This window comes from Puma concolor, chromosome F2 (genome assembly GCF_028749965.1).
Source record: "Puma concolor isolate L17-30 chromosome F2, mPumCon1.1.hap2, whole genome shotgun sequence".
NCBI lineage: Eukaryota > Metazoa > Chordata > Mammalia > Carnivora > Felidae > Puma > Puma concolor.
In genome coordinates, this window is record NC_141684.1 from 15,557,467 (window position 1) to 15,582,698 (window position 25,232).

General features: G+C 41.5%; 1 protein-coding gene across 2 annotated transcripts in view; it reads right to left on the bottom strand.

Moving 5' to 3' along the window:
• The window catches only part of NSMCE2 (NSE2 SUMO ligase component of SMC5/6 complex), a 217,202-nt gene that overhangs the window by 93,192 nt on the left and 98,778 nt on the right, over positions 1-25,232 (bottom strand). Inside the window, exon 5 of one of the 2 annotated variants that reach the window (XM_086695873.1) lies at positions 14,610-14,693. The exons of the other annotated variant lie outside the window; for it this stretch is intronic. Coding sequence (XP_086551999.1) covers positions 14,610-14,693 — 84 coding nt within the window. The remainder of the gene's footprint in view (positions 1-14,609; positions 14,694-25,232) is intronic. 2 annotated transcript variants of the gene reach the window in all.

The following is a 25,232-nucleotide window of genomic DNA, read 5'->3' on the forward strand; positions in this document are numbered from 1 at the left end:
TCCTGCTACTCAGATGACTTCACCTTTGATTTTAACCCTCCTGGTTCTATTCTGAAACATGCATTTTCACACTGGGCTGACATCACTGACTTAGCCTGAGGAATCAGACTCTCTCAAAATCACATTCAGGGGCCCACTCCCTTCCACCCCACTCCGACTTCCACAGAGAAATCTCCTTCCATGTTCCTTGACTTGAAACCCCAAACTGAGAGTAGTGTTGTAGGATGCATTCTAGCTCTGGCCTTGACACTGACATTGGCCTCCGGAAAGTCACTGACACGTTCTGGAACATTTTTAATGAATTATTTATTGAGCAACTTTCATGGTAAATATTATGTATCTGACACTGAACTAGATACTTTATATATAGTATAGTAATAACGCATTTCTTTTTTTTTAATTTTTAAAAAACGTTTATTTATTTTGAGAGAGAGAGAGAGAGAGAGAGAGAGAGAAGCAGAGAGAGAGGGAGACACAGAATCCAAAGCAGGCTCCACGTTCTAAGCTGTCAGCACACAGCCCGATGCGGGACTCGAACCCACAAGCTGAGAGATCATGACCTGAGCCGAAGTCAGATGCTCAACTGACTGAACCACCCAGGCACCCCTTTCAAAAAAATTTTTAATGTTTTTTTTTATTTTGACAGAGAGAACAATGAATTTTCTAAAAGCGATGGGTACTCTGGGATATGATCTCACCAGATCCTCTTCCCCTTCCCCTAAGGATGGTACAAGTATTCTTTCTATTTCACAAGTAAGGAAGCCAAGGCTTAGTTCTCACTTCATTCTTCCTATTTGAAAGTAGAGGATCCTGAGGCTTAAAGAATCCTCACCCAGAACCTGCCTAACATAACTAGCTTACTAGTGACTAGCCACTGAGTGGCTAGGAGGTGGCGGGGCCAGGATTTGAGCCCATGTCTAGACAACCTGAGTCCACCATGGTGGACGTTGTGAGGCGCCTTCCAGATGCTCCTCAGGAATGAAAACAGCCGGAGGGCTGTGGCCGGCAAGTCCTCTGCTCCCAGCCCCCTTTGGAGACCACTTTAGTTAAAAGAGAGTTCCTTGGGATGTCTGGGTGGCTCAGTTGGTTGAGCATCCGACTCTTGATTTCGGCTCAGGTCATATCTCACAGGTTGTGGGGTCGAGCCCCACAACTGGCTCTGTGCTGAAGGTGTGGGGCCTGCTTGGGATTCTCTCCTTTGCCCTCTGTCCCTCCCCTGCTAGCGCGCTCTCTCAAAATAAACAAACATCAACACACACACACACACACACACACACACACACACACACACACACACACACACAGTCACCTTACTCAAGACCATGCCCCTTCCGAGAGTTGACTGGCATCTGACGGCTGCTCAAAGAGGTATAAGGGCCTGGCTTTATTTTCCCAAGTCAGGAACAGCTCTGAAGGGTCATCCACCTTCAGAACTCCCTGCAGGGTCTGCTGACGCTTCTGCTGAGATTGTATCATCAGCTTGACTTCTCTCTCTGCCCAATCCTCCTCCCTTCCCTTCCCTTCCCCAGGTGTTGATCCCAAGATCACTCCCTAGCAAACTTCTGCATCTCAACCTCCAACTCAGAATCGGCTTCCCAGAACACCCAACCTGCGGTATCTGGGTTCTTTCCACTTTACCAGGCTGCTGCCTCAGCTGCTTCATCTGTAAAAGGGGAGGTTGGTTTAGATGAGCCCCGTTTAGCTTCGGCTCCCAGACTACAGTGTGGCGTAGCTGAAAAAAGTGAAAAGTTACAAGATCTGATTTCTATTTTTATTTTAGCCGCTTACTAGCAGTATGACCTTAACCCCAGAGATTCACTAACATTATCTACCCTGTCCTTCTCTCAGGGTTGTTGAAAGCATCAATTTATAAACTATAAAGCTTGCATTAAGATAAGCCCTATTTTCATGAGGATTATCACTGTTAAATTTGTGGGAGGAGGAGAGCAACAAGGGATGAAAATATGGCTGTTCTATGATTCTGGGGAGACCCAAACAAGGTCCTTGGTACCCCGCTGCAAGGCCAGTGGCTGCCCTTGCCCAGAGGGAGCCCCCAACTCAACCAGGGTCCACATCGTTGCTCTGAACATCAGGAATCCGTCCCGACTGGTGCAGGACTCTCACTTCCTCTTTACAAAGCTCTGTGAGAAAGCCAGAAGCCGCTGGGGGCCATTGGTCAGGCGTATCCCCACAATGCCTTGCACAAAAGATACGTCAGGTATTCTCTTCCAAATAATTCCCTTCCGTGTGTCACCTCTGGCCACCGAATAAAAGGAAGTCCCATTACCACCCCATGCCCCCAACCTCTCTCCTTTACCCCAACGTCTTACTCTTTGGCATTTTCTCATCTGTGGCTTTTCTCATTCTTGATTCCTTTCCAGATCTTTTCTATTTTGCCTTTGGGAATCCTGAGGTCATTATTAAAAAAAAAACAAAAAAAACCAAAACAAAGCAAATCATTCCCCAGCTTTACCCAGAGTGCTCTATCGCCCTGCTGTAAACAAAACGCCGTTCTTCCTGGAGGCTCTGCTTCCTTCTCTGTGGAAACTGAAGATCATGGTCGAGACTGCACATTTTCCCCACTTCTGCAGCCAAAGGGGCCAGTTAAGGGGGGGGGGAGGAGTGGGTTGGAGATGAGGGCATTCCCTTGGATAAAATCAACCATGCAGACGGTTGCTGGTACAAAACTATCATTTCCAACATCGTGGGGGCCTTCAGGGTCTCCTGCCATCCCGCTCGCCTACTGCTAGCCAGTCCTTGCTTGCACTTCTTTAAAACGTTACTCTAAAACAAGTCCCTCTCTTCCATGCAGCTATTAATCCCGCTTTGCTCCCTTCTCTTGGTGCACAAACTTGTCTATTTCACAGAGAAAAATAAAGTCCATCAACTCTGATCTTCACTTTCCCGTCCTCCTCCTATAAACTTACATCCATCTATACCCACCCTTCCTGTATTCCTCCAATCTCAAAGGACTGCCCTCGATCCTATGCCCTTCTGTCTCCAGGCAGATGTTACTGCATGAATCACATCTTCTTACTCTTCTCTCTCCAACCACTTCCTTTCACTAGCCTCAATTCCTCGGCTCATAAAAGCATTTACATTTTCCATCCCGCCGCCCCCAAGCCACCACCATCACTACCACACCTCCTCATGCCCTGTGTTCTTCTCCAGTGGGTCTCTATTCCCTTGGCTACATGACCGGCGTCTACTTTCCAACTTCCCATTCACTCACCCATTTATTCAGCCTGGCGAAAGTCAGAAATGCGTTCTCATCTATCCCTAGAGCTTACTGGACTGGTTGCTTACATTTGACACAAAAGATTTACTGCCTACCTGAAACGACTTATCTGGTTACTGTGACAACTCCTCCGTTCTCCTGGAACTTCTCGTATCGTTCTTTTCCAAATCTTTTATGAGCTCCTTTGACCACCTTTTATTTATTTATTTATTATTTGTAATATTTATTTATTTTGAGAGAGAGGCAGAGAGAGAGAGGGAGAGGGAGACAGAATCCCAAGCAGGCTCCACATTGTCAGTGCAGAGCCCGACGTGGGGCTCGAACTCACAAACCACGAGATCGTGACCTGAGCTGGACACTCGACCGACTGAGCCACCCAAGCACCCCCCCACCCACCCCGTGCCTTTGACCACCTTTTAAATGTCAGGGTACTACTCTCAGGGTTTTATCTTCCATTCTCTTTCTCATTCTTCTCCTGAGTGAGCTCATTCAACAATAATTCCAACTGTCAACTCTATGACAGTATCTGTCCCAAATCTTTATTTGTAGCTTAAATCTCCTCTAGTTTTTGACTTTGCTTTAAATTTTCCGTTGCCCCCTTCTAGTGGCACCTGCATCCAGCCGGTCACCCAACTTAGAAACCGGAAAGTCTTCCTTCACTTTGTCCTTTCTCCCCCAGTTAGTTACTAAACATTATCTTCTTACCTCATACTTTCTTTCTGAACCCCCTAAATATTTTTTGAATGTGTTTTCTTTCGCTCCTCCCCATCACTGCACTGTTAACGCAGTGTCATTGTCCTTGCCTGAACCACTGCAGTGGTCGCCTAACCCTAGGAAGGGTTCGTACCCTCAAAGTCCACTTGGCCTACAGTTCCACAGAAGGATCCATCTAAAACACCAATGTGACCAGATGGCTCCCTCCAACACTACCTGAGGCAATACCACCACCACCAGACCGACTGAACACGATATGCCTTCACTTAGCGTACAAGGACCTCCAGGACTCAGACTCTGCTAATCTCTCGGGCTACATCAATCGGTGCTTCCCATCTCCGACGTTATGCTCCAGCAACCCCTAAGGGCCCCTAATTCCTCACGTCCATCACGCCACTTCGCGCCTCTGCTTCTGATCACACGGTTGTCCCTTCTGCCCAGAGCACCTCACCCTCCGTCCCCCCCAGCCCCCCACCTGGCTAACTCTTCCTCAGGACTCCATTCACTTGTGCTCTCATTGAGGAAGTCTTCCTTAATGCAGAAGGATTACCCGTCTCTCGGCGGTGTTCTGGGGATGCCCCGTACATACTGCTGCCGTTGTAACTCTACGCTGCTTCAAAATTGCTTGTTTGTGTGACGACCACCTTGCTCCACCAACAAAACCTGGGGACCTGACACAACAGTCGCTTATTTCTGTTCAGGAATCTGCAATCTGGGCAGGGCTCCGTGCGCATGGCTTGTCTCTGCTCCACACAGTGTCAGCTGGTGCAGCTCTCCCAGGGCTGGCAAATCTACTTCCAAGATGACTCACTCACTGTGCTGACGAGCAGGTGCTGGCTGCTAGTTCCTCTCTGCCAAGGTCTTTCCACAGGGCAGTTTAGGCTTCTTCACGGCATGGTAGCAAAGTTCCAAGAGTGAGTGTCTCAAGAGACAGGAAGTGGAAGCTGATAGTTGCTTAAGGCCTAGGCCCAGAAACTGAACAAACCTTCTGCCACCGTCTCCTGTTGGGCAGGCACAGAGCGCAGATTCAAGGGGAGAGGGCACAGCCCCCCCCATCAACCGATGGGAGGAGTGGCCAGGAGCTTTGGGAGCCATGTTTTAAAAGCATCACATTCCCCTACTGGACTGTGTGAGTCATGGAGTCACAGACATGGCATGGACCTGCTCAGCGAATGGGTTCATTCCTGGACCAAACTGCCTACACAGAACTTCACAGTCGCAGTCAGTCATTTGCACCACGGAGATTCTATTCCAGACAAGTCGGCCCCATCAATTAAGCAAAAGGATGAAGGCCCAAAGGAAATGAGACTTAAAGTCTTATAGTAGTTTAAGAATGGGAGGGCTTTATGAGCTAATCAGATTATAGTCCTTCATTTTGCCAAACAAAACACAAAAACAAACTCAAAACTTGAGGCACACAGAGAAAAAAACAGAGCAAAGAATCTTTGTGGGTCAGTTACACAAAAAAATAGCAATGATTCAGAATTTGTGACATATGGGAAGTGCATCCTATTTACTTGCTCAGCTTTTTTGTTTTCTTTTAGCACGCCAGAGCTAATTAAACCCAAGAACCTGCATGATGAGTATCGTTAAATTTTCTTTCTTTTAAAGGGAACACTATTTACTTTTGCAAATTGGGTCCTGTTTACAGCTATAGTTGTAATTTGATTACTTGATGATGCACTGTATGTCTTGGTAATATATTCTGTGGCACAGTGATGACTCAAATACTACGCATTGACATGCATCTAGCCATTAAACAGAATATGAAAGAATGCATAAGACCTCAGTTATTCAGTTATTAGACATCTTTAAACATGACTGAATCACACAAACAACAGAGGTATCTGACTTTGAATCATTAAATGTAATTATTAAAGTCAAAGGAAATGAAATAATGTGACATCAGTGAGGATCAGACTGCAAGCCTAATTCCAAAAGTAAATCTTGACTAAATAAAAAACTAATAATAAATGAGTTTGCTGAATTCAGACAGACACCTCATGATAGCTTTAGAAGCACACACTTAAACAGACCTGAAAATATTCAATCTCTTCTAGGCTTTCTGAGGAGCTTCCAAAACACTAGGTAATCTATTTAAAAAAAAAAAAAAAAAATTGGTGGGATTTGTCAATTAACTGAATACATCATAGCATTTTATGAAGAAAGCAAAATGAGTTTTCCCCAAAAGAATGAACTTTTTTTTCTTGGAATTCTTCTCGTGTGGCAGAACATTTAGGAAATGTAATTTCCTACATGCAATTACCTTGTAAATTAGACTGCCTATCTGACTTCATTTTAAACAATCTGGAGGAAGGGGCACATTAATTTGGCAATTCCATAATAAAGATAAGTCGGACGGAATGCTGCTTTTACGAGACAAACTAAAAGGTATATTTATAACATAATCTGCACTACCTACCCAATGTTTATGCAGCTACCCTCGCCCAGTATAACATCTGAGAAATTGAAAAACCTCCTAGAACAGATTAAAGTGGAAAGTGAATAAAACCCCACTTTATTTAAAAAGTGGGGTTAATAAGAATAACTTTCAGATGGTGAAGCTGTAATCAGCTAATTTATGAAAGTAACTGTTATAGTGTCTAATACAAACAGGTTCTCAATAAATGGTTCTTTTATTGCTGTTATTAGTGAGATCCTTTTTTGTCCAAGAGCTTAAGTTGGGAATTTGGAATCACTGTCCCTTAGTACTTCCTTGAGCTCCACATCTACGCAGGCACCAAATGTTACCGATTCTTCTTAAAGAACTATCATTCTTTCCATCGTGTGAAAAATTGAATTTTCTTCTCTTTGCATGGGCATTTAAACACATTCAAGCCTCTCCCATTTAAAAATTGTGGTCTTCCCGCTGGAGCCCATAATAGAATTCTCCACTGTGTCAAGTACCTCAGAAAGATTTATTTTCTTTTTGAAAAGATGTACATATTTCTTAAATTCATTTCTGGGCATTTTATGTATTATGTTACTAATGAGGATAATATTATTTGCTTATTTATTTTGTCCTTCCCCCCCATCACACTTTCTAAGGGTATGGCTGGTGAATAAGATACCTATTGACATTTGTCTATTCTGTCCTGTAGCTATCTTACTCCACTGTTAATTATTTGCACTTTTAAATTATGGAAATAACACATTTTTGCTATCAAAACTTTGATATACATACAAATAAATATTTAAATCACTGGTAATCCCACCATCAATAGTTGTGTATATTTCCTTTTAGCTTCTTTTCCAGATGGCTTATCATACATTTATCCTATTTTATAAAAATGAGATGTTGCACATGCTGTTTTATTGTAATATAGATAGACATTTAGGCTATGTATGTATGCTAACATTAATGTGATCATCAACATTATTATCAGCTGTGAGCGTAAATCTCATTTAAAGATCAGGATTCAGATAAATTTAAAATATGAAAACTAATAAATGGCTGGAAGAGACCTGACAAAAATAAGTGAGAATTATAAGAAATTATAGCTATAACAACTTCAGACAAACCTGACTTTGAGAGAATACGAGTGAAAAAAGTAAAAGTGGGTTACTTTTCATTAGTAAGTGTTTACACTTATTACAATAAGGAAATCACGGACTTTTTACGCTACAAGCATTTCCACATTTCTTATTAATAGAGATACACTAAACATACTTTGAAAAATAGAAGGCTACACTGAAATTCACTGGTATCATGAGATGGCAACAGCATTTCAGGCCTTTTCAGAAAAGTAACAGGGCTAGAAAAATCTGGGAGGATACAGAAAGGCAAGCTGTTTTTGAAAAACATCTTGTGAACACCTTAACACTTCCATACCAATAAGCAAACCTATAAAAGCGTTTCGCAATGCTTTTAAAGTCCATGCCACCTTTGAATAAGCTTACAAATCCTAAGCTTAAAATATTAAAATAATGGCAGATTTGGGGGGAAACATTTGCTTAAAAAGAATGTAAGCCTTGACTGTTCTTGCTTGCTGGAATCTTCTGCCTCCCAGCCTCAGTGGCATGGAAAAGAGAACTAAATGTGGGCCATGCTAAGCACACTGCTCTTGCTTTCATAGTCACAAATGGAAAAAAACAAAACAAAACAAAAAACAGCCTTGCAAATGTATTTTGATGAAAGGCGTGACATTCAAAGTCCACTCCTTTGTTTTGGGGTAAACAGGGGAAATCTTTTACACAAAAATTCTTCAGAGTGATTTTTCTGGAAGTTAGTTTGGCAACTGAAACTTGAATTCCAAACACTCGCCAGAGATCTTCTGGCAAAGATTGGACGTAGGTGACAAAAGGATCCCTCAAAGGCTCCCAGAGGATCTTTAGCTGCAAACTGGGAAGCTCTCACCCAAATTTACTCTTCAGACAGATTAAATTTTTCCCCTACCTGGATTCATCATCAGAAATCTGTTTTTTGAGAACTTTAGTAAGTCAGACAATTAAGAGACATGTTTGGTACAGCTTAAGGGATATTAGGAAAGCAAACTCTGGCACCAGATTGGGTTTGAATCCCGGCTCCTCCAGTGATTAGCTGGGCGCCCTAGGGCAAGCTTGAGACCTTTCTGTGCCTCTGAGCTTTACCTGGAAAATACGTAAAGTACTACATGTAACTACTTCAAACGACTGTTTTGAGTACTACGTGAGGCAATACATGTAAAGCATCAGAACAATGCCTGGCAAGTACCAAGCACTTGAGAAAGTTAGTCTTATTGGTACAGCTGGACTTACGGATCAAGTAATGATGTTGCGTTTACCCCCTGGATATTTCGGTTCTTTTCAGATAAAAACCTCCAAATAAAGCTTGCAAACATGTTATGCTTCGTTGAATGTTCGCGAGTTTAAAGTAGCTGTTTTTGCCCTTATTGTCTCAGAAGCAATGCAACATTATCCTTCAGGTTATAAGTCTTCCTAAGCACTTTTACTTCTGACATGACTAAAAAGGTCTAACAGGACATAACGTAGCATAAATAATCACTGTTTATTTCTTTCCACAGTTTGGTTTCAATTTTTAACATTAAACTCTTCAATTCATCTGGAATGTATTTTAATGTAAAGTATAAACTTGGGATTTAAAACAGGGTTATTGAAACATTAGCCAATGGTTCCAAAGATTTTTCGTGGGTAAGCCAACTTTCCCCCACTGACTTGAAATCAATCACACAGCCAAATCTTACGTGTGCTTATTACAACAGTTGTCTATTTATTGTTGTTCTCCTACTGGAACTAAGTTTCACAAAGAAAGGGAGCTGGTTACTTGGGTTCATCGTTGGATCACCAGAGTACTGCTTGGATGAGAGGAAGACAAAAGGCTTTCACCCCGTTTTAATTTTATTAATTACTATTATTTTTGTTTTTAGGGAGAAACAGAGCGTGCAAACAGGGGAGAAGGGCAGAGGGAGAGAGACAGAGAATCTGAAGCAGGCTCCACCCCCAGGTGGGGCTCACTCTAAGGACCCTGAGATCATGATGTGAGCCAAAATCAAGAGTCACATGCTCAACGGACTGAACCATTCAGGCGCCCCAAGGCTCTCCTCTTTTGACCCCTCAGTGTGATTACCACCTTACTGATTTCTAAGGACAAGCAAATGCTACATTATCGAAACAAATCTGAACTGATCACTGTTACTATTTCTTTCAGTGAGCTGGTGGTTTTCATTTGCTAGTATCAGACCGAAGACTTCAAACACTTGGTTTTAAGTGACAGTGTTCGTAATTCTGGAGAAAAAAGAAAAAAAAAAAAAAAAAAAAAACCAAAACAAAACACAGAATTTGGTCATAGCCATTCTAGTTTCATAAAACAAACAGGGAAGTTTTCCATATTTTTCTGTGCTTTGAAGTAGCATTAGAAAGCACAGGAAATACCTGTTCTTTTCAGATCTGACAGAAATGACTGACAAATAGGTCTAGAATTTGCATTTTTGAGGAGGAACCTTTCTTTTAGTCTGATTTTTGCCCATTTTAGCCATTTAGAGTCAATTTTTGAAGAATTTATTTTTGGTCATTCATTTTACAGATTGAATTTATGGTCATAGGGTTAAAAATATTATTCTTTTCAAATATTGTTTTTTAAAAAAATTCCCTCTGCATCTGTGGTTATATACTTTTTTTTTTTTTTTTTTTTTTTTTTTTTTTTAACCTGTGACTCTGGATCACATTATGGTTGGATTTTTAAAAAACTCAATTTGAATACTTGTCTTTTAACAGAGTAGGGTAGTTATATTGTGCAGTAATGAATATGTTCAGTTTCAATTTAAACTATACTCTGCTTTTTAATGCCTCCAAATTGTTTTCTCCTTACCACTCTCCCAGTCCCTTAGCCATATTAAAAGGTCTCCCCCAACTCTTGGCCAATCAAGAAACTTTCCATCCCATTTCTATGCTAGCCCTGCTTCACTCACAGCTTTCTCCATTTCTCTCATTTCTTATTTCTTTACAGAAGCCAATAGTAAGATAGCATGGAGTCTCTTCGCACTCCTATATCTTCCTTCTGCCTGCCAAACTGTCGAAGCATTTTTATAATCGTAGGTCCCTGTTATTATTAGTCTGCTACATTCATTTTTTGAGGGATCCTTTATCATTAGCATAACGATGGCTTACTACTTAATGGATAACTGTTATTCATAGTTAATTCCATACCACTTAAGAAAAATTCTATTACGATTCTTCCCTTCATTGAGTTTAATTTATTCTAATTACTTGCTTGGCTCTAGCACGTCTTTGCATTTTGGTTTGTTTTTCAGGACAAGTACACAAGTGGGATGTTTTGCAAGTCGTTCAATGTCAAAGATGATCTTTTTGTGCCCTTTCAATGAAAGCAATGACGCCCCAGCTGGCTGTTGAATCGGAATAACAGCACTCTCCCGCTAATGTCTAATGTGATGCGCCATCGCTTTCCTCACACAAAGTTGGTAGGTGACTGGGTACAAATTTATTCTCCTTTTGTGGACATCTTCTCCTTCACCCCACCCTATCCCATCCCCACACATCGGGATGCTTACAGTTTATTCCTTTTTTAAGTATAACAATTATGTCAGAATACATTTAAAAGAGGATTTTTCATCATTATTCTTTTTGTTAATAACTGCTTTACTGAGATAGAATTCATATAGCATAAAATATCTTCATTATTTTTTGCCAGCCACCTCTGAGCCCTTTGATGTGAAGATTCACGATTCCCTTCAGCCAAAGTGGAGTCTGAAAGCGTGAAGTTTAACATGTAAGCTCAGGCTACCCTCTTGAACCAGAAGCCTACCCACAACCATCCTGAAGCTGACTGTTGCTGCCACACTGCCATTCCTCCCTTCTGTTCCCCAGGCTCCACCTTGGAACAGGCATCATGTTCTTTATACTCTTTGGCTTTCTCATCAGATTCCTTTTCTTTCTCCATGGCTTTGCCTGGTCCAACCCTCAGCCCTCCTCTCCTCTCCGTCTACATACTCCTCCTGGCTCCAACTATCGTCTCTATCAGTGATTCTCAAGCCCCACCCTGAATACCGTTTATGTAGAAACTTTCTCCCATCAGCAACATGTCATTAAGCATGTTGACTCTCAGCTACAGGGATATCCTGAAATCTCAGGAGCGGCATTTATAGCTTGAAGAAACACTTCTCCTGCCCAGAACCTGAGACACATCTGTTCCATCTCTGGTGACCAGCACCATCATCTGCTGAGCTGTCCACTCCGGAAGCCTGCACGTCATTGCCGCTGGACATGAGGACGGAAATGGTGCCTCATCTAGTTTGCTACCATTCATCAGGATGCGCCAGATACACTTCTGGTTCGAGATGGTAACCTGAGCTTATCTATTAAACTTCACACATTCCCCACAACCTGAGCTAAATAGGGAATCATGAATTCTCACATCAAAGGGCTCAGGAGTGGCCAGCAAAAAAAAATAACAACAACAACAACAACAACAACAACAACAACAACAAAGAGTGCCTAATACATAGCACAACAAGTATTTGTTGAAGCAATGAATTCAATCAATCGCTAAGTCCTATGGTTTCCAATTCATTTTCTTCCCACTCATCCCCTTCTTTTCATCCATAGTCGGCACTTTAGTTAAAATCACTATTACTGTCTGCTTCGTTGACTGCTGAGTCTGCCAGCCTCCCGTCCTGCTTGTCCCAACCCATTTTCCACGCCACAGTCTCTTATCTTCCTCACAGGTCAGTTCTTATCATCCCTCCACTAAGTCCTTTTAAAATCAAATCTGAATTTCTCAACATGACCCACGAGTGTCTAATGCCCTTGACTTTGTACATAGCATTCCTACTACTTGGGAGAATAACTCCAGGGTCATTGTAAGGAGAACTTCTTGAGGTACCAAAGCTGAATTAAACACTTGTCTGATGTGCTCCCCCAAACAGTCTATATTTCCCCTACAACTGCATCAATTCTGTGTTGTAATTGTCTGTTTCTTGTCTACCTCGTCAATTACGGTGGAAATTTTGATGGGTGGGCCACTGTCCTTTACACTGTATTTCAGTGCCCTGCATGGTTCCCGGCAGAGAGTAGGCATTTGATGGGCATCTGGTGAATGAATACATTTTCATATACCACAAGTGACCATGCAAGCAGACAACTTTGGAATTCTATCATTGGAGAGGGGTTCTGAATCAGAGGAGATCTGTAAACAGGCATTAACAGTGCATGAACATCACAGACTTGTACCCAACATTTTATGTGTATATACATTTGTTGAGGGTAATTTTTAGACTGTCTAAACAGTCAATAATCCTAAAAATTTAATAAATGCTTGATTAGAAAGGACTATTCTGAAGTGTATTACAAACTAGCAAAACCAAAATGTAGATACATACATATAACACACATATACACACAGGGATTCCCCTAACGCTACCCAGCCTTAAGGTAAACCTTTTCCTGAAAAGGGACAAGGTCAGAGAGTCGAGGGCTGCAATCCCTGAAGAAAAACAGATGCCACCAAAGAACTGAGGCAGAACAGAGAGAAAAAAGGAACTTCTGTCTCCGTGACAATTTTACACGGGGTCCTCATGCAGTGTGTGAAAGGGTGGTTTCCATGCAAAGGGTATCAAAGTCTGAAGAGATCCGTATAATTTTGAAAACTGAAAACTTCAGCTTGCCATGATGCTGCTCAACTTCAGGGAAGTTGGTCTTTTCAGTTCTGGCCGGTGACTTCCCTATCTAGACTCTGACCTTCAACAAAAGGCAAGAGAAAAGGAAGAGGAAGGCAGTGGGCGAGGCTTATGACAAGGGAGGTGCAGGAAGAGGGGGAGGTCAAACCCTCATCACATCCCAGGTGACCCTCTTTCCCTGGCTCACTCTACGCCTCCACTCATAGTACAGTTTACGTACTTCCCGAATTGCAGGAATCTTGACAACGTATCAGGCACTTTGGTCAAATGCTAAAATGTATGTAAGTTCTGAAAAACACAGGCAGTTTTGAAAGTTCTAGGGTTTCCTTTTTTCTTAATAAATGCTGACCATGTGCATAATCCCCTGAATTAATTAAACATTTAATAAAGAAAGGGAACATGCTCTTTCTTTTTTTGGTAAGTTTTCATATCAGCATACTGCCTGGTTTGCTTTAGAAAATGTTAACCTCGGTCTGAGATGTTACTAATCCACAAAGGTAGGACAGGTGGTTCGGAGTGGTGACAGGCTTGATTACTTTGTGTTTCAATGCCAGCTGGCCTAACTTCCACCACTGCAGAGTCCGCAGGGTGGTTACTGATCTTACATCTAAGATGTCTCTAGGTGTGAAACAAACCTCACTTACAACAGATGGAAACTGGACCCTGTCCTCATTAGCAGCATCTTTCATCCAAAGGAAATGAAAGCCCGTTTGGTGAATTGGGTCCAAAGGCCTGGCGAATTCTCTTGACCGGTTAATTAGCATCTAGGTAATCAGGAATGGTCCACACTACCTGTCTAGCAATTCAGCCCCGGGATCACTTAACAACACACAAGAACAGCTCTCGTGATGCACACAGATGGGAGCCTCATGAATTTATTATACATACTATTAATCCACTAGTGCCTAATTCTGCTGCAGAACTCCAATTGTGTAAATGGACAAAATTGTGAATGTTACAAAAATAGTTTTTCAAAACCAAGTTTGTAAAACATCCCTTTAAGATTCTATATTCAACTATTCTATCTGGGCTTTTTGTGAGGTTTTAATCTACTCACAAAAATGTATTACTTTAAATAATAGTGACAAGTGAGGATTGCTCTGGGTAAATTCCTGATACATTTATGGGGAAACTTAGTGATCGGTTATTCTGGCTGGAAGCCGGGGTGAAAGGGGAAGTAGAGAAGAAAGGGGAAAAATTATAATTTAGTAAAGTCCCACCCGACAGTGTATTATTTGATGCCATATTCACTTAAAAAAACAAACAAAAAAACAAACCTCCGGGACTCACTTCAGAGTTGTAACGGGTTTTGCCCTGATATCCTTCTTAGCAAGAAATTGCGGCTAATGATTTATTGAAATCTGGTCTAAGTTCCGTTATATTCATAGATGAGCTGAACATGTCACTGAGAACTGGGCTGTATTGTTTCCAGAGCAGTGTGTGGGATCTGAAACCTTTTCAAATGCTACTGGGACTGTTCTGAGGAAAGAGAGAAAGATGAGAACGGAAGAAAAAAATTCTATAACCTCGTCCATTGCCTGCTCTACTTGAATCCTTATCCTTAATCTTGTCGACCTCATTGTGTCTTCTATCTTCTTTAGGTTTCGCTGCTGCAAGAGAGACCCAGGTTAGGAAGTGTGACTTGAGAATGATGCCAGGATCAATGTTGACAATGAGATGAGAGCCAGAGTGAAGCCAGAAGAGGCCGAGAAGCCAGAACTGGAAATGAGTTGTCAGAGATGCTCATGATGAGGCGTCTACAGTATACATTCCACCCCTCCGTACAGGGGTGAAATCTGCCAAACCGAACAAGTAATACTCACCCAGAAGAAAAGGGTCTACTCTTGCTGAGATCATTTAATTTGGTACTAAGTGAAATGTGAACATTATGAAGATGTTCTTAATACACTACTTCTGGGAAGAATTATTCTTGTGAAGTGTGGAACGGGAAGGAAGCATGAGGCATGGCGACATGGATACGCATCACCTGGGACATCCAGCAGTTTGCTCCCACAGATGCCCTCAAGGTAGTATTTACCTTGAGGGGCCTCACAGACTCTGACACCCGATCTCATGGATTGGACCCAGGAATGCAGACTCATGCTAACAAAACTCACAAGACACAGATGTATTAAAAAAAAAAAGAAGAAGAAGGCGACTTTATTATTTACAGTGAACAACAGAAGAATCAGGTGTACTGAATGTCCATCAGCCTGATAGTGAATTATCTCCTTGGGAAGGAAAATTTACCGCAGGGAAGCGTGGTGGGCATGGAAGCAGAGCAAGTGGAGTTAATTACACAGGATTCCAGCACCAAATGGCATAAGGCTCTGCAGCTCTCTACAAGAGGGTTACCCACCTGCCAGGCAGGCTGGATGCTTGCCTCAGCCTGGCAGGTGCCACTGCTCAGAAGGTGCTTTGCTGGGTATCACCACAATTAAATTGATCGGTTTTCTTTTTCTCTGTTTGAGAGACAGAGAAAATGCTCATCTGATGAAGATTTTATATGTTTGGGCAGTTTTAAGATGTCAATACCCTCAATTAGGGTATAGTCAAATTTTACTGTCCAAGGAGTCTTTATATCTCTTAAGATCACAATGGCGCTCTTGGCTTTAATCTCTTAGATGTTCATTTCTTTGATTAATTTTCAGAGAGTATTTTCATTTCCCTGCTTTCTGAGATCAAGAGGGGCACTGCAAGGTGGACTCCACATTTGCCTACAGGTTCCACAAAGTGTCAGTTAAAGTCAAATCAACCTGTACTCACTGTGCCAACTTTATGCCCACTGCTGTGCCAGGTACAAAATAACATTCAAAACAGCCTCTAAGGAAATGTTGTATCCACTGGATGCCTACAGCCTTTCTCTCTTTTTAAGGTACAAGAAATATAAAGATAAACACAACATTGTCTTGTTCCCTTTAAGTCTTGCAAAGGAACAAGATACGTGTGTTTAAAAAAAAAAAAAAAAAAAAAGAAGGTGCTGTGCCAAGTGATATAAAGCATGGCAGAGGGAGTCCTTTTATATTTATGGGCAGAGACAGAAGCCACATCTTTCTGTAAGTCTGATTAAAAAAAAAAAAAACAAAACCAAATAACACTGATGATTACTTTAAAAATTTAACAACAGTGAAGCATGAAATAGAAGTTCCTTCCTTTCTACTTCTCCACCCCTGTTCTACCTCTCAAGGTCGCCCCCAGTAGTTCGGTGAATACTCTTCCAGATCTTTTTCTACGTATATGAAACACACACACACACACACACACACACACACACACGCACACATACGCTTTAGCAGCCCCAAACACACATATTTATATACATAAACATAAATTTATATATTATATCAACATGCAAAATTTATATATTACACATCCCATTTATGTAATATATACACATATGTGAGATTGTAATATATATATTGTTTTATAACTTCTTCTACATTTAATTCTTTGTTGTCAGTTATAACATGTATTTTAAAAAGTACAAAAAATAAATATGCTGTTTAGAAACCAAACTACTCTGGTTGCTCCCACCAAGTCAATAAACAGAAAATTCTCAGTGCCCCAGAAACCCCCTGCGTCCACCCCCCCCCCCCCCCCCCCCCCCCGTATCATCATGCTGAATCTTATGTTAATCATTTCCTAGCTTTCTGTATAGTCTCACTACCTATGAGGCAGGCAAAGCTCAAATTAGCCTGCATCAAATGCCTTCAGGGCAACAGCAGCTTCTGTTCTCTAAATCTCCATGGATTCTCACTGTTTCTTAGATTTCCTTTGATTTTCAGTCCTTTGCTGCTCTGAGGATGTTTTCTTATACATATTCAATAGTTGGGGTTGTTTTCAGCAAGAGGATTGTTCAAGTAATGTGACGGGCTGTATTTCCAGTAACAGAAATCTGTGTCACTTGTCAACTTCTTTCTGTGTTACAGTTATATGTATAAATGTAGAGTCTTACCTACTAGATCCTGACTCCTTGGGGGTTATGGGAGGCAAACGTTCTTAATCTGCCACGGCACACACAGTGAAATATGCAGTCAATGCACAAAGAGTACAGAGCAAAGGAACGGACATGAGAACGAATATGGAATTACACCTGTTCCGGAGGGGTTGCCATTTCCTTGTTTCGAAGGGAGAGATGTGGATGCATAAAATGATCTGACATGAAACAATTTGAGGCCACAAGGCAATGTTTTCAACGAAATCACCTCCACTCACCAACGCGGGAAGTTTTCCAAGATACATTGTCAAGTGAAAAAAGAAAGTTGTAAGATGGTGTCTGTGTATAAGACAGATCTATCTCTATCTCCCACGTGTGTAAACAGGCATGTGTGTGAGTGTGTGCCCACACACGTTCTTGTTTATGCCCAGAAATAATGGCTGTAAGAGCACGTAGCAGTGGTTACTTCTATGAACGGGGCCTGGGAAGCCAGGAGTTAACCTTTTCATTTTCAAGTGTCCTATATAATCTTTTTACATGAAGCAATACATTATTTTTATAGTTAGGGGAGAAACTTTTAAATTCCATTCAAGGGGAACCATATCTGATGAGAGAGATCAAGAAGAAAAAACAGACAGGAAGACATAAATTATTGGGGAAGGCTCCTTCAAAAAGGCAGGACCTGAAATGAGTCCCAGGCCCTGGCAGAGTTCACACTGGGAGGACAGAGGTGAGGGAAAAGCAGGGCGACACGGACAAGAGCTGTGCGTGAGCAGATGTTGGGAAGAGACGAGAACGACACCTGAAGAGGGACCCAAGGAAGCTCCCCTGGCTCAGGTTAACTCCAGTTTATACCGAGGGGCGTGATGTTTAATCAGACACAACGGCATCAAACAGCATCAAATGGGCAACGTCATCAATATTAAGAGCTTATCACTGGTTTCATGGGAAACAGAAGTCATCACAGGGTACTTGACAAGGCAGTAACAGAATACCAACCTCGTGGAGTACTTCGTGCAGAATGAAATCAAACGTGAAAAATCCCTAGTAATTGGTAAAGTGCTGCATCAGCAATGATAGGTTTGATTACGCAAGAGTTACATTTTGGGGAGGTTATCATGGTATTTTGGCACAGAATGTACCAAACAGGGGCAGAAAAACTCAGGGCCAGGAGATTCCTCAGCAACAGAATACACCTGTAAGAGCTCGTCCAGTTTTCACAACCTGAGACGTGCGGGTAACGGCCCTGCCTCTCAGGTTTGTTGAAGATTAAGTGCACATAAAATGGCACGGTCACAATGTATCAGTTCGTTTCTCCTCAACGCTATCAGAGTCCAGATGTATGCTGATAAAAATAAAAACTGATGCCCTGGCCAAGGGAATGAAAAAGATAAAGCCTGAGACTTTTCTAAATAAATAATCAGTAAGGATCTATTTCTGGGATGCCGGGAATGACCGAGGAAAAGATGATTTCTAGCTATCCAGCAGGGGAGACTGGGGAAATGGTAATGTCCCTGAAAGAAATCTACCCAGATCTGTGATCCACAACATCTCTGGAGTCAGGACACTCCTATCACATGACTTTCACCTCCACTATCTGGTACTCCCGACCCATAACCCTCCCCACTGGGTTTGGGGCAACCTCCTTATGTTAGTATAAATAGATCGTGAAATATTTTAACATGAAAGTGTACTTATATCTATTTTATTTGGGGAAAAAATGTCCAGGATACATTAAAATCCTCAAGACAACGGAGACATGCAAAAGTCACTGACGACTCATTTATCGCAATGGGCAAAATTTAGCAGTACCTTATGACAAATCAAAATGAGCTCCATGTTTGACTTCAAGGAAGAAAGATTCTAGATGAATAAAATATGTGACAGAATTAAACATCTTTGTTTTAAAATTATTTGTATCATCTGAAGACCTGAATCGCAAAATTATGAAACCAAAAAAAGTTCAATAAAAATTAATAAAATAAGTGATTCTTATTTACTGTGTTTTAAAAATTCCCTGCTTCTGGGGCGCCTGGGTGGCGCAGTCGGTTAAGCGTCCGACTTCAGCCAGGTCATGATCTCGCGGTCCATGAGTTCGAGCCCCGTGTCAGGCTCTGGGCTGATGGCTCGGAGCCTGGAGCCTGTTTCCGATTCTGTGTCTCCCTCTCTCTCTGCCCCTCCCCCTTCATGCTCTGTCTCTCTCTGTCCCAAAAATAAATAAACGTTGAAAAAAAAAAATTAAAAAAAAAATTCCCTGCTTCTAAGGGGACTCTTGACTTCTGAGTTCCCATGTTACAACCCTGCGCTGTGGTCTCGAAGTAGAGTTTATTACTGCTTTCCAGTATTCCAGAGGTCTCAGTTGGATACACTTTGTTGCCCAGCTCAAGGTCAAAGGCTTGAGGAATATTATATGACAGAAAACAAAAATTCCAAAAGCTTAAAAGTGCTCCTCTATCATGCTTCAGACTACTTTTCTGTAAGACCACATCTCTGCAGAAGAGGACAGAGTTGGCAATTGTGTAACTAAGCCTCCAGAACTAGTTACAACTCTGGAATGTGATCTGTGTTTTGCAATATACTTGTTCACCATCATATGAAAATCTTGGGAAATAATGTATCTTGTTTACCTGCTAGTTCCTGTCAGAGAATAACTCATTTAAAAGAATGTTAAGACAATTTCTACATACTTGACAAACTAAAGAGGGGGGAAGGAAGAGGGGGGGAGGAGGAGGAGGAGGAGGAGGAGGAGGAGGAGGAGGAGGAGGAGAAGGAGGAGGAGGAGGAGAAGGAGGAGGAGGAGGAGGAGAGGGAGGAGGGGAAAAGAAATCTATTCTTGTTTCACAGTAAGATGGGAAGGGGAGGTAGGAGAGGATGCATACGAAACAAAACTGGCTCTGAGCAGCCGGCTGTTGAAGATGGGGGTGAGAACACAGAAGTCCACCCTCTAACTGTGCCTTCAGAATGAGCCTCCCCAAAATGCACCGCTGTGGCCTGTGCATTCTTTTGAGCTGAAGACAAATCAAGGCCCACAAGAGTCAGGAAGAGCTTTTCACCTCCCGCTTAACTGCCTCTAACAATTTAAGTAGAGGGCTTGGTCCTGGAAGAGAATCACCACCAGAGAGAACTACAGAGACCGGGAGCTGGGTGTGGTGAGCTGAGGGGAGCTGGCAAAGCCTGCTGGTTCGAAGTCCTCTCTGTGGTCCACTGGCTCCGGATGGCATGACGAACATTTGTTTACCAAATATTAGCTCTTCCCATCTCCCTGCAAAGTGTCTTCCTTCCCTCTGAAGCGTCAGACTCCTGCCACCTTCTGTTTAGCTCGGGGTGGCATAGAAACCTCAGCTGCCTCTCATGTCTTTATGGGGCTCCTGGACCTAGGCAATTAGGTTTGTCTTTCTCCTTTTAATCCTTTTAATCTCCTGTTAATCTTAAATCGATTTCATTAATAGACCAGTCTAAGGAACCCAGAAGGGTAGAGGCAAAAATTTTCCTCCCTGTACCTACTTTGTATGTGGAAAGGCTTCATAATAAAAAGCTTAAAAAAGGCACCCACCCAGTTTTTCAAGACTGTCTCCTAGCTCGGCGTCTACGAAGGACTATCACAGTTTTATGAACAGAACTACAAAAAAAATACATCATCCTGAGAACACTGAGTTAAGATTTCTACAACTCCTGAGGCTTATATTTGCCCAACGACAAAATTACTGCAGACAATAATCCTGATTATGCTCATAACTCTTCTGTAAAGCAGTTTCACATACATGATCTCAACTGATCTTTAGAATAACACTGTGAGATACGGTGGGTAACATTCCAACTTATGAGAAAGAAATACGAGGTTCAGAGAAATTAAGTGACATTCGTGCATGCATGCATGCATTCCACAAACATTTCCTGAACACCTCGTATCTGTCAGGCAGATCTGTCCTGGTATTAGGAATTGAGAGACAAAGAAAACGTGAAAATGTGATTCCGTCTTTCTAGAGGTGCCTGGTCTAGTAGAGGGGAGAGATTTACAGACAGAATTACATGATGATGTGATGCATGGTACAATGCAGTGATTTTCAAAAACTTTAAACATGATCTGCACTAAGAGATGACATTTTATGTCACAACTCAGTGTATATGAACATATGTTGAAACGGACAAAAGTTTTATGAAATCACATGGTGCATGTGGCATTTTCTAACCTACCCTGTTCGGCATCTTTTATAATAAAATGCTGGTCAAGACCTTTTACAATGATGTCATTATTCACTAGTGGGGTGTGACCTACAGTGAGCAGAAGAGCTATGATCAGAGTTCTGAGGTAATAATGCACAAGGAAACGCAAACTCTGTCCCAGGGAATGAGAACGAGCTTTCAAGAGGTTGGTGTCTGAGCACGTATCAATATTAAAGTGGCAGAACTAGAACAAAAGTCTTGAGATGCTTTAATCACTTTGCTTTTGCAATCACTGCTGTTTTATGCTAGACACATACGAAGCAGCAACCGACTGTGAATCCAGATAAGCTACAGAAACGAGCTCTTTTCTTGAAGGCATGTCAGCAACCATTCATTCACATTTACCAAATCCTCGCTGCAGCATAGCACTTCCTGTAGCTTGGCTCATCCTGCTTCCTTCCATCTGTAAAACCATTACGAACATTCTGAGACTATCAGGTTTATTTTATGACTAACAGTCCTAAATATCTGTCCTCTCAAAAATTCTCTAGAATCGGGGTGCCGGGGTGGCTCAGTTGGTTGGGCGACTGACTTCGGCTCAGGTCACGATCTCATAGTTTGTGAGCTCGAGCCCCGTGTTGGACTCTGTGCTGACAGCTCGGAGCCTGAAGCCTGCTTCGGATTCTGTGTCTCCCCCTCTCTCTACCCCTTCCCTGCTCACACTCTGTGTCTGTCTCTCTGTCTCTCAATAATAAATAAACGTTTAAAGAAATAAAAAAAAAAATGTAAAATCAGATACTGTCATTTTTATTAACTACCGGTCTATACCATGATTTTGTTCAGTGCTTTAATCCTCTATCTCAAGAGTCTCAAACTATTTGCTGTCAATGCAGGGCAGCTGTACCTGGTGTCTACAGACACTCAGTGAAGGAAAGAGGTAGCGAGCGAGAGCTGATGGCTCCCGGAGAACAAGTGTCTCCTGCTGCTGCCCTCTGCTGTCTAAGAAAGACAGGGGCAAGATCAGGGAGACCCATCAACTTGACTTTGCTTTGCCGTTTCTTCCAACTGGAATGTTTCCTTTTTACGTAGGTGTTTTGGGGCTCTATTTGCCCAAGTGAACCAAAGATTCTTTTTGTGAACTTGACCTAGTCTCCTAAGTTCTTTGTGCCTTTTATCCATTAAGCAACAAAGAAAGAAAAGGTGCATTCCCACATCAGCATGTGATCAACTTACAATGGTACCACTATTCACTGCGTATTCAATAAATATTCATCACGGACACTGATATTGATGCTGAATAGAAAATAAACAAAAGGAAGTAAGTGAACTGAGCTTCATGAGATGGAGGAACTACAGCTGTTTTTCATCCCTACTTCCCCAAGGGGGGAGATGCTTTGAATATCAAGGGTAAAAGATTTTGTTGGCTGAAGGTTGAAAAAACAGTATTCTTAATTAAAATCAAACCAAACCGAACCACCCCCAAAACACCAACCAGCATTTGTGCCTTTAATCATAGAATTGTAGGGTCTTAATAAATGGAAAGTATTCTGGGCTATGCTTTATAGGTATTAACTCAGTAACAGAGGACTAGCCAGAAGGAAATGAGAATTCTACTTTTGAGAAAGTTACTGAAAAGCATAGCCATTTATAAAGACATCCTGATCTTTGGATGAATCTCTTTGTTTGGAAGAGACACTCACACTTGATACCTTTGAATATTTTAAGGAAGTCTGAATAGGTCAATGAATTACAGTCTACAAGGTCTTAAAAAAAAGATTTTCATGTTTTAGACTACACAAAAGAGTTATTTCAAGAATACTCACTCTTTAATTTAGAGCACCAGGGATAGCATTTTCAAAAATCTGTAAATATTTAGTTGAGAATCAAATGATAAAATACTAAAACAATCAACTAAAGATTACGTAGCTAAAAATAATATAAAACAGACTCCTGACTTTTTAATCTGTAATTATTCTTTTACAGAAAGTAGAACTAGGGAATAAAAAAAACTGGGCTCTATTTTGAGGATAAAGCTGAATTTCACCTAGAACAGAGGCTTGGTATGATTGTACTTCCTAAAATCTTTACTGCTCACTTCCAACTCTGAATGAAGCATCTCCAAGTGACTGTGCTCCTCTAGGTGCCTCAAACTCCGTATGTCCAAAACGAAACTCTAATTTGCTACTTTTTCCTCCTGACAACCTTCCCAAACAACCATTCTTCTTAATTCCAGTGACCTCTAAAATGGATATACACAAGAAAATCTGCTGGAAAGGAGAGTAATATAAAATAGTAGTATTTCTGTCCTGGATACATACTCAAAAGTATTAAACTATCGGGCTACCTGGGTGGCTCAGTCAGTTAAGCTTCCTTCCGACTCTTGATTTCGGCTCAGGTCATGATCTCATGGTTTGTGAGTTTGAGCCCCGCACTGGGCTGTGCATTGACAGTGTGGAGCCTGCTTGGGATTCTCTCTCTTTCTGCCCCTCCCCAGCTCACGCACACACTCTCTCTCCCAAAATAAATAAATAAACTTAAAAAAAAAAAAGAAAAGAAAGAAAAAGAGTAACCATTAAGGAGTATGTGATTAAAAAAAAAAAAGTTGAGACCACGAACCTAATCTAGACCTCCTCGCTGCCTTGAGACCATCTGTCATCTGTCTTCCCAGTGTGTGAATTCTCCATCCAAATCTCTTCTCCCCGTGTTTGTATTTCCAACGGTACTTAGACCATTGACGCATTTTGCTTGGATTTCTGTGGTAGTTGTCAATCTTGTCTCGCTCCTTGCGATATCTTTTCCCAACTCACCCTTCACTCTGTCACCACGATTATCTTCACTAGTCAGATAATATCACTCATCAAAAAACCAGCAATGCCTACAAACACCTAACATAGTTTTCAGGGCTTTCTATTCTCTTATCTCCACCTAGGAAAGTAGTGTGCAAAAAAAAAAAAAAAAAAAAAAAAGCATGAATCTCAGGACTACATTTGAGTTTTGGTCCTGCCTTTTACAAGCTTTGTGAGTTTGGGGGAAATCACTTAGGTTTGCTAAGCTTTTATTTCCATCTTTGAGTAGTGCTAAAAATAGCTCACAAAACTGTCATGTAAATCAAATGAGATTATATATGGGCAGGAACTTATTAGCAGAGAGCCAGGCACACACTAACTGAGCACCGACTGTCTGATCCCCTACGAGCTCTGGGTTCATTAGCTGCTACTGCCCTCTGCCTCATTCCCATTACACTTGCCCCCATGGTCCTGGCACGCGACACACCAGCCCCTCTGGAACATTTGCTTTCTCCAACATGCCATGCACTCCCAGCCGCCTGTGGGTCGGATTATACTATACTCACAGCCTCACATGCCCTTTGCTGCTTTCTCCAAGCGAAATTCTACCCAAGCCTCAAGGCCCAGCTCAGATGTCAACTCTTCCAGGAAGTCTTCCCTTTATTCCACCGATCAGAATTAACCACTTTTCCTTTGTGTTCTCCCTGCACACTGCTTGCAGCTTTACTTTAGTATTTATTTCGCTGACTCATACTAAACCATTATAATTATATTAAAAACAAAATTACATTTACATACATGTTACCTGCATAAATTGTAAGCTTCTTGAAGACAGAAAGTATGCTTTTCTTCTTTTTATTCTCAGCAATTAACACCTTGTACAGGAACGATTTCATAAATGTCTGCTGACTGAATAAACAGATGTATCAAAGCATTTGCAAAAGGAGTAAATTTTTACCAGAAGAAAACACCAACCACTTGGCCCAACTTTTGAAGTAATTTTTAAAAAACAACTTCTCCCTGAAAAATACACCATTCTTTAATCTTTACAATACATAAAATTTAAAATAACAAAGAAGTGACCTAAAAATGGTGCATTTTGATAGTGCGGACTCAGTGTAAAAAACATTATTTTTAAACTACCAAGCTGACTTTAAAAAATGATAATATCCATTATTATCCACTGACTACCAGTGAATATAACAGAGGACAGTGTTTCAATGAGAAAAATCCTGGTGCATTAATAAAATGGAATATTAGGC